General features: G+C 49.5%; 2 protein-coding genes across 3 annotated transcripts; one reads left to right on the top strand and one right to left on the bottom strand.

The window, feature by feature from the left end:
• The first annotated feature begins 3,170 nt into the window (after positions 1 to 3,170).
• On the top strand, positions 3,171 to 6,027 carry CDK4 (cyclin dependent kinase 4). The gene is made up of 8 exons (XM_002916023.4): positions 3,171 to 3,375; positions 3,827 to 4,063; positions 4,222 to 4,357; positions 4,475 to 4,642; positions 4,777 to 4,886; positions 5,058 to 5,108; positions 5,247 to 5,382; positions 5,637 to 6,027. Exons 2-8 carry the CDS (start codon positions 3,846 to 3,848, stop codon positions 5,727 to 5,729), a joined length of 912 nt encoding a protein of 303 aa, XP_002916069.1. The 5' UTR covers positions 3,171 to 3,375; positions 3,827 to 3,845; the 3' UTR covers positions 5,730 to 6,027.
• Positions 6,028 to 6,231: 204 nt separating this feature from the next.
• Positions 6,232 to 8,979, bottom strand: TSPAN31 (tetraspanin 31). Of its 2 annotated transcripts, XM_002916022.4 has the most exons (6): positions 8,744 to 8,979; positions 8,087 to 8,254; positions 7,746 to 7,826; positions 7,287 to 7,418; positions 6,868 to 6,981; positions 6,232 to 6,774 (listed from the first exon to the last, which is right to left on the bottom strand). In XM_002916022.4, the coding sequence occupies exons 1-6, from the start codon at positions 8,804 to 8,806 to the stop codon at positions 6,700 to 6,702; spliced, it is 633 nt and encodes a 210-aa protein (XP_002916068.1). In that variant the 5' UTR covers positions 8,807 to 8,979; the 3' UTR covers positions 6,232 to 6,699. The 2 variants fall into 2 exon arrangements, with proteins under 2 accessions (XP_002916068.1, XP_034500209.1); XM_034644318.1 differs by lacking the exon at positions 8,087 to 8,254 and having other exon boundaries at positions 7,746 to 7,790.
• Between the last annotated feature and the right edge of the window lie 366 nt (positions 8,980 to 9,345).

The following is a 9,345-nucleotide window of genomic DNA, read 5'->3' as shown; positions in this document are numbered from 1 at the left end:
TTTTTTTTTTTTTTTTTTTTTTTTTTTTTTTTTTTTTTTTTTTTTTTTTTTTTTTTTTTTTAGGGTGGAGGGAGGGGAGTGGCCAATGAAGGGGGGGTGTGCACACGGGTAGGAGAATAGGTGTGTTAATGGGGGTCGGGGGGAGGGGTGGTGAGCGGGTGAGGATGTAAGGTGAGTGGTCAAAGACACAGGTGCACCAGGGAGGGAAAAGCTTGTGCAAGATGGGAGTGTGCAAAGAAAGAGCTATGCAAGGGTCTGAGGTGCGAGGAAGGTGAGCAAGAGATGGACTTAAGCAATAAACACGGAAAAGTGTGCGCGGTGTGGAACAGTAGAAAACAGATAAATGTGGAAGGGATGCAATCGGATTGTATGAAAAACAGAAGTGTGTAATTGTAATGTGTGAGGGAGGTGAGTGAGCAAGGGAGACAAGAGTGCTAAAGGATGAGAGTGTCTTTCCTGGTACTCTCTCCTGCCTCACCACACTACATTGAAGTGAATACTACACACACACACACACACACCTCTTTGGTTTTGCTTTTACGGAGGCCTTGACTCCGAGAACCAGTTCTACCCCCTCATCACATTATTTCTGCCTTACACTTTTATCCTCCCTCTCCAATGCTGAGGGAAAAGGGATTCCAGAGGAGCCCTTTGGGTCAAACACACTGGAAAAAATTAATTAGTAAAAGAGTAATTAACAGGAGAAGGGAGGGTATGGAACCAGGGACAGACTGCCAAACTAAGTCTCCTCAATAAAAGTGATTAAGGAGAGTAATGCTTTTATGAAGTATTCAAATGTTTTGGATGGATGAAATGAATGAATCACAAAGAGGGCTGGAACCCAAGGCAACACAGAGGATGACTTTTATTCTGAAGACAGTAAGCTGTGGAAGGTGAAGCTTAAGTGGACCCTGCTGGTGTAGGAAAGAAGTTTGACAGACTCACTTTGCCTGCCAGAAGGTTTATAAACCAACCAGTCCCAGCAAGAGAGCCAATAAAACATTCACCTCAGAAGCCCCTTAGCCAGTTTAGACCTTGAGGTTTTTCTTTCCAGTGTCCCAGCTGCCCTTGTCAACAAGGGCCCAGAGCTGCAACTATCAGAATGCAAAGAGGGGGAATCTGTACCGACCTGTATTTCCTTTTGCTCTGGAGCATGGTTTATATTCATCTCCAGCCTCAGCTCTTACATCCTCCCCTAGACGGTTAAGGAAAATAGAAGTTAAGGTGAAAGGAGTGGCAGGCACCTGGGTGGCTCAGTCAGTTAAGTGGCCGCCTTCAGTTCAGGTCACAATCCCAAGGTCCTGGGATAGAGTCCTGTGCCTGGCTCGCTGCTCTGCAGGGAGTCTGCTTCTCCCTCTGCCCCTTCCCCCCCTTGTTCTTGCTCTCTTTTTCTCAAATAAATAAAATCCTTTTTTTAAAGGATTTTATTTATTTATTTGACAGAGAGAGGCAGCGAGAGAGGGAACGCAAGCAGGGGTAGTGGGAGAGGGAGAAGCAGGCTGAGCAGGGGCGGGGCTCAATCCCAGGACCCTCGGATCATGACCAGAATGAAAGCAGACACTTAACGACTGAGCCACCCAGGTGCCCTGTAAATAAAATCTTTTTTATTTTTTTATTTTTTTTTAAAGATTTTATTTATTTATTCGACAGAGATAGAGACAGCCAGCGAGAGAGGGAACACAAGCAGGGGGAGTGGGAGAGGAAGAAGCAGGCTCATAGCGGAGGAGCCTGATGGGGCTCGAACCCATAATGCCGGGATCACGCCCTGAGCCGAAGGCAGACGCTTAACCGCTGTGCCACCCAGGCGCCCCAATAAAATCTTTTTTAAAAAAAGGGTGGAAGGAGTGGCAAATAGAGTTATAAAATGGTTTCAGATTTTAGGCAATTTTTCACAAATGAGATACTGATCCCTTTCCTCCTTATTCCCATTCCCCTAAAGGGTTAGGAGATAAAAAATAATAATAATAATAAAAGTTGGACCCAGTAACCAGCAAGACAAGGAAAGTCAGAGAAGCCTGTCTGTTGTCTACCTAAGTGTCTGTGAGCAGAGGCTATTTAGAAAAGTCTATGTTCTGGGTAGGAGCAAGGGCTAAGAAAGTTTGCACTGGAGAAAAGAAGGGAGCAGAATGACCCCAAACAAGGAGTCACAGGGTTTGTGGAAGAGCACAAATCATTTTCATGCAATGCCGTGGTCCGAGGTGGTGGCGGTGGTGGAGGTAACTTCCCTGCACATGCTCATTCCTGTATTTATCCATCTATATATAATGTGTAAAGTATACACACATACATACTCATATACAGACACACATATATCATAGCATCTCAGTGTTGGAAAGAACCTTAAAGGTTAAGTATTCCTGTCTCTTTCTCATTGATAACTTCTCTGCCAGAAAGCACTATTTTAACACTACCAGGAAGGGGTGGAAGTTAGAAGAGGGGAGGACGTTACCCTGACACTCTTCGTGTTGGATTAATGCATTAATCTACACTCCATCAATCCTTTAATCCTAGTTTTGCCCTCAAATGGGTATTGTCTACTATTTTATACAACCACACTGTTGACTACAGCTTTACAGACAGCCTCACCACTACTTTAAAGGGCTAGTGACTGAGACACCCAAAAAACCCCGCATGCACACAGGAAGCAAGCACTCAGTAAAAACGTGTTGAATGAGTGAATGAATGAAACAAAGACACAAATGAGAATATGTTTTCCCATGGCGGTGAAGCAGGAAGGCGACAGCACCACCTCTCGCCCCCGCCCCCATCCCGTCCCACCCTCCCGATCCCAGACCACCATACAGAGAGTGAGAGACGTGTAGTGTGTAGTGAGGCTAGAGAAGCGCTCAGGCTCGGCCTGCAGCCCTGAGTTGGGATCTGGGTGGCCCAGGTTGCCATGGCACCGCATTGGACTCCACCCTCTCTCGTCTGCCCCCCGCCCCCCCTCCGCCAGGGTCTGGCAGTCAGTCACGTGCCCCGCCGCGTAACCACACCTCTGCTCCTCAGAGCGAAGTCAAGCGGTCACGTGTGATAGCAACAGATCACGTGGCTGCCATCTCCGCCTCCGCCCCTTTCCCCTCCCCGCCCCCTTCCCGGTCAAAGCCTCTCCCGGCTACCACTCTGCGCATGAGTGGTTAGTCACGTGCCCCGAACGTCCGGCTTTCGCCCCGCCCCGCCAGTTTCCGCGCGCCTCTTTGGCAGCTGGTCACATGGTGAGGGTGGGGGTAAGGGGGCCGCTCTAGCTTGCGGCCTGTGTCTATGGTCGGGCCCGTAGCGTCCAGCTGCTCCGGACAGAGCTCGAGTGTATGGCGCCGCAAGGTTTGGCTCCGGGGCCCCGATAACGGGCCGCCCCCGCAGCTCCCGGCACAGAGTAAGGTAAGTATAGTCCCTTCCCAGGAATGGGGACCGTTTTCGCCCTCCACGGCTGCCTACGCGGGCAAGTTATGGAAGGGTCGCTCGAGGGCGGGAAGTGGGGCAGGGTGTAATTTGTTCCTTTGTGATCATATGGAGGTGTAATTTGAGGGACTGGATGTCGGGTCTTCGATGCAGGGGGTGTGTCTTGTGAGATAGAACCTTGTGTGGGGCGCGATGGTCCGTCCCAAAGGAAAAGGAATTTTTTATTTTAGGGCTTCACGTGGCTGGAGGGGTTGGGGTCAGAGTCATTGTGTTACCTGAGGGGCCAACCTCATGGAAGATTGGGTAAGGGGCGGGATGGTGGTGGTGGTGTCTTTGTGATGTCTTTTTGGGGAGTCACTTTATTGCTGCAGGCTCATACCATCTGAACTCTGGAAGGGATTTTCGGTGGCAGGCGTCTTTGTGATTGTAGGGTCTCCTCTGATCTGAGAATGGCTACTCCTCGATATGAGCCAGTGGCTGAGATTGGTGTTGGTGCCTATGGAACGGTATACAAGGCCCGTGATCCTCACAGCGGCCACTTCGTGGCCCTCAAGAGCGTAAGAGTCCCTAATGGAGGAGGTGCTGGAGGGGGCCTTCCCATCAGCACAGTTCGTGAGGTGGCCTTACTGCGGCGGCTGGAGGCTTTTGAGCATCCCAACGTCGTCCGGTGAGAAGGTGGAGGGTTAGGAGTGGGTCATAATGGGGAAAAGACAACTTATAGGTGGGGAGTGGTGGTCAGGAGAGAAGTGGGGATCCTGAGGAAATAGGGGAGGCCACGTTGGGTCCAAAGGGATTGATCAGTGAGTGACCATTTGTTCTGGCCAGGCTGATGGATGTCTGTGCCACCGCCCGAACTGACCGGGAGACCAAAGTGACTCTGGTGTTTGAGCACGTGGACCAAGACCTGAGGACATATCTGGACAAGGCACCCCCACCAGGCTTGCCAGTGGAGACCATCAAGGTGAGTAGGGCAGGTAGACACTGAGAAGTACCTTGAGACCTTTGTAGGAGAACCTGTTGTGATTTCAGGGATGGTACCTAGTGTCCAGTTCCTCTGATCCTCCCTCTTCTAAACCAGGATCTGATGCGCCAGTTTCTAAGAGGCCTAGATTTCCTTCATGCCAACTGCATCGTTCACCGAGACCTGAAGCCAGAGAACATTCTCGTGACCAGTGGTGGGACAGTCAAGCTGGCTGACTTTGGCCTGGCCAGAATCTACAGCTACCAGATGGCACTTACGCCTGTGGTCAGTAGAAAGATGGGGGTAGGAGAGTGGTTGACCACAGCAGTTGAGAAGTCATGCGCTTTGTGACTTTAGTTGAGTAGTTGTGGTTCACGGTAACCCATAGGGTCTTCATCTACTTTTCGTATTCCCCTTAGGTTGTTACACTCTGGTATCGTGCTCCAGAAGTTCTTCTGCAGTCTACATACGCAACACCCGTGGACATGTGGAGTGTTGGCTGTATCTTCGCAGAGATGTTTCGTCGAAAGTATGGGACCCAAGTATCCTGATCGCTCGAGTTTCCCAAATCTTGTAGTCATAAATTACATCCATTCTCTGGCCATTCTTTCACTTAAGTATTACTGTTTGAGCCAGTAACAGTAATTATTCCAGTACTGTATCTTTGAAAAAGACCTTATCTGTGTTTTTCTCACCTTAGGCCCCTCTTCTGTGGAAACTCTGAAGCTGACCAGTTAGGCAAAATCTTCGAGTAAGTGACTAGCATGGGGAAAGGAACTTTCCATTCTGAATCTTCTTTCTTCTGAGCCCCGGATCGCAATTGGCTCTGCCCCTGGAGATGGGTGCTGGAGAAGGACCCTCTCGACCAGAGCTCTCCTGTTCCCCATAGCCTGATCGGGCTGCCCCCAGAGGATGACTGGCCCCGAGATGTGTCTCTGCCCCGAGGAGCCTTTTCCCCCAGAGGGCCCCGCCCAGTGCAGTCAGTGGTACCTGAGTTGGAGGAGTCTGGAGCACAACTGATGCTGGTACTGGGCATGGGCTTGGGCTTGGGCCCGGGGCGAGGTTGGCGTGGGAATGAAAGCAGTATAAAAGGACCCAGATTGTCCCGGTTACTAAGACCTGGTTGGTGGATGGGCTGGTTTTTATTGTTGTGAATAAGCCCACCACAAAGAGGGATGTAGAAAATAGCCCGTCTTGGGTATTGTTGGGGATGAATAAGTCTTTTTCTTTTTCTTTTTTTTGTCTTCATGGTCTTTTGATCTTTGCCTCCCCTTCTCAGGAGATGCTGACTTTTAACCCACACAAGCGAATCTCTGCCTTCCGAGCCCTGCAGCACTCTTATCTACAAAAGGCAGAAGGTAACCCAGAGTGAGCAGTGGAGTGGCTGCAACAGTACGGACAGAAGAGAAGCTGTCATTTCCCTTCTTTTGAACACTTGACTGGAGAGTCCCCCAGTTGAGTAAGGCCATTTCAGCCTTCATCGCTAAGGCTGTGGAAACAACTCCTCCCACTTTTTACTGCCTTCATGACATTCCCCTCCCTTCCCTCCTTTTGAGGCTTATCCTCCTTCTGCCCCCTTATTTTCATACACCAAGGCGTATGTCCCTGTTCTTCCCTTTCCTATCTTGATATTGGGATCTTTTTTATACAGGAAAAACAAAACAAAGAAATATGGTCTTTTTTTTTTTTTTCCTTTTTTCTTTTAAATGTTTCTTCTTCTGATGGGCTTTGCCTTTTGGGGATCTGGAAAAACCATTTGGAAGATGGAACTTTCCTATAGAATCTTAAAAAGATTCTCCCTAGGTCACAGGGCCTATGTTAGGCAAGCAGAGCCCCTCAACTGGCAAGAGAAGAAAAGGCACTTAAGTTGTTTCTTTGAATTTGGAGTTTAAATGGTTTTTATTTTTATATTCACTGAACTTCCCCAAACTGGGTCCTGCTTATTATAAGAAAGAGTTCTTGGCGGTTTTTCCCCCTGGTTCCATCCCTGATTTACCTTTGGATCCAGGCCAGGATGTGCTGAGGTGGTCTGGCATATGGAAGGGAAAAGTGGGGAAACAGAGCCAGGAATGACTCCAACCCCCATACCACTTCATGCACTCCCAGGAGGTTCCCATATCCACTTAGGGAGAGAGGGAGGAAGTTGTTCTTTATTCCTGATGATCTTGCCCCCACTAAACACGTCAAGGCACAGAGCCTGGCTGTTCAGTCACTTTGGGGGATGTGGCAAAGGGCCTTTCCTTTCTCTCAAACAAAAAGGGCTACAGACCCTAGGTGTTCCCTAAGGGAGGAAGAAAAGCTTAGAATAGAGAGCAGGCAAGAAGTCAGAAGGATCTAGAGTCTTATAGAAAGGCACTGGGGTTAGCTCGAGGATCCTTCTGATTCCGAAATCTCATTGCTAGCCAAACACCAAGAATCTGTAAAAAGCAAAGGGAAAGAGATTATCAGCAATTCTGAATCTCTGGAGCTAAGACAGAAAGGGTACGGATGAGAGAACTGAAGAATGTTACCTCTGTAAAGCTGAAGAAGAGTCCAACACCCCCCAGGATTTTCAGGGCTTCATCTGAATGCTTCAGAAACTTTTCTCCACACATCTGGCACGTGGAGCTCCGGCTCTTACAGATCTGAGGATAAAACATGCACGTGTGTATTTAGAGGGTGCAGAGTTGCTAAGCTGCTCTATCCTAACACCTGTGGTGAAGGGCCCCAGAAATTATTAGTTTCTGATCAGTATCCTACAGATTGAAATCTCACTTGTCTAATTCTCTAACCTTCGTATCCATACCTCCCTCCCCCTACCAGCACATGGCCCCAGTGCAAGAGAGCTGCTAGAGAGAGACAATCACATTCAAACTCTTACATCTGCCAATTTGGGCACTGTCCTTAACCAGCTTGCCTACCGCCCCGCCCCACCTCTACACCAACTCACTGCAGTGCAGAAAGCAGAATCCTGTTGGTACAGGGTCGTAAGGTTGAACAAGCCACAGCAATCAAAACTTCTTTCCAGTTCGTCCCGGGTCTTGTTGCTCATGACCCACCAAGAAGCATTGATGACATCTGTCTAGAGAACATAGGCAGAGGAAAATTACTGGATGCTGCTAACCTTCACAATGCTCTTACATCCTGATCTTAGTTCAGGTGCCTCAATTTCCCTATTGCAGCAAAGTCAGTCATCCCCTCAGAAGCAAAGGTGTATTATACTGAAAACAATAAAAATCCACCTCAGGTTCTTGTGGAAAATATTCATGGAAAATTACCCAGACTTCCCAGAGGAAGCAAATGACTGAAGAGTCTGGAAGCAGCGGGCCTATTAAGAGGTCCAGACTGAGGGGAGGGAATTAGAGGGTAGAGGGGAAAAAAGCAAGTACTTGAGAGGGCATGCACTTACCTGTTTACTTCGGTTAATGGCCAGACATGAGCAAGAGATTCCAAACTGGAAGATGAAGACCAAACCAAGGATGATCATGTACTGAGAGGAAGAGTTATGGGGAAAATTCCTAGATTCCTTTATGTCGCACCTATAATAACCATCTGATGTCATCTGCTCATAGAACTTACAGGGCCATGTTGGCTGAAAACAAAATCATCAGCTCTTGTTTCATGAAGTATGATATAGGGCAGGGCCAGGAGACATGTCCCCAAGATCCCTCAAATACACACTTCTCTCGAACATTCCTAGCCAATTCGGTCCTCTCCAAGAGCCCCAGTACCCCCATCACTTAAGGATACAAAGAACAGCAGTACTTGGTGGTGGTTGATGGCACCCACCAGGCCAGCCACGGCGATGAGAAGAAGGAAGACTCCCACAGCAATGACTCCTCCAATGATGTGGATGCTGGACACCAGACCCAGACCCTTACCCCAAGCAGCCACTCCAATGAGCAACAAGCCGACCAGCTACAGGGAACAGAGCAGGTTACATCTCAAAAGAACTCTAGTGTGCAGCACAGCCAAAAGCCACACGGGGTCTGCGACAACAAAAGCTGAGCGCACTGTGTACACTGAGGAGGAGGTGTGTGCGCCCACCAGAGGTCAGAATGGCTGGGAGGGGAGTGGGGGCAGCAGGGGCAGTAGATTCTATGAATATAAAAAGAAATTTGAGCTTCATCCATCGCTTCTATTTTGGGAGAAACTAAGTCACAGGAGGGCGGGATGGGCCCTTATGCTCACAGCCCTCAGTTCATTTTCCCCACCCCCAGACAAACCCTCTCGTCGCCGGAAGTCTCCCCTCTTCCCACGGAAGTCCCCTGGAATTCCCTCTTCGCCGGAAGTTCTCGGGAATCTTCCCGGAACCCCCAGTACACCCCTCTTCCCACCGGAAGTCCCCTAGAGATTCTACCCACTCCTCTTTCCGCCCTGAAGCTTCCCCCATTTCCAAAACCTCACCATGTAGACCACGTTGAGAGCGCACAGTGCATTCTTGGAGCAGGCAAAGCCACCGCAAACCATCTCCCCAGCTTTGGGGACCCAAGTGGTCCCAAGCACTCGGGGGGAGGGTCTTGGGGACCGTCGTCTTGGACCTCGACAGCTTCTGTCTCTTTAAATCGAGTCCAGCCAAACCCAATCCTCTGCGCCTGCACTGTCCCACCCCTGCCTCTGGATTGGAGAAACTTGGGGCTAATCCAGGACGTCGGTGGCCTGAATTCCAATCAGTCTGCATTGTGTCACTGACCCGCCTGCCGGCCCCTCCTTTAGGTTCTTTATTGGCTGAAACTTAAAACTGGGGGTAGGGCTTCCATAGATTCTCATAGGGACCTGAGCCTAAGCTTCAAAACCCCGGATTGAAAGCGGAGCTTTCTGTGGTCGCAGCTGGAAGAGAGCTAATCCGAGGGAGGAGTCTCAAGAGCTATCCAGTGGAGGAGGGAGAAGGTGCGCGCTTCTAGGGAAGAGTGAAAGGGCTCCTCCCCTCGAGGGCGCGCCCTTCCCCGCCCCTTCCCCCTCGTCCTGCAGTGATCTCATGATGACGCCATTGTTTGTTGTTATTGCAT

The sequence above is a fragment of the Ailuropoda melanoleuca genome, chromosome 15 (assembly GCF_002007445.2).
Source record: "Ailuropoda melanoleuca isolate Jingjing chromosome 15, ASM200744v2, whole genome shotgun sequence".
In the NCBI taxonomy this organism is placed as follows: domain Eukaryota; kingdom Metazoa; phylum Chordata; class Mammalia; order Carnivora; family Ursidae; genus Ailuropoda; species Ailuropoda melanoleuca.
The sequence above is the reverse complement of the archived record's forward strand: the minus strand, read 5'-3'. Positions and strand labels throughout refer to the sequence as shown.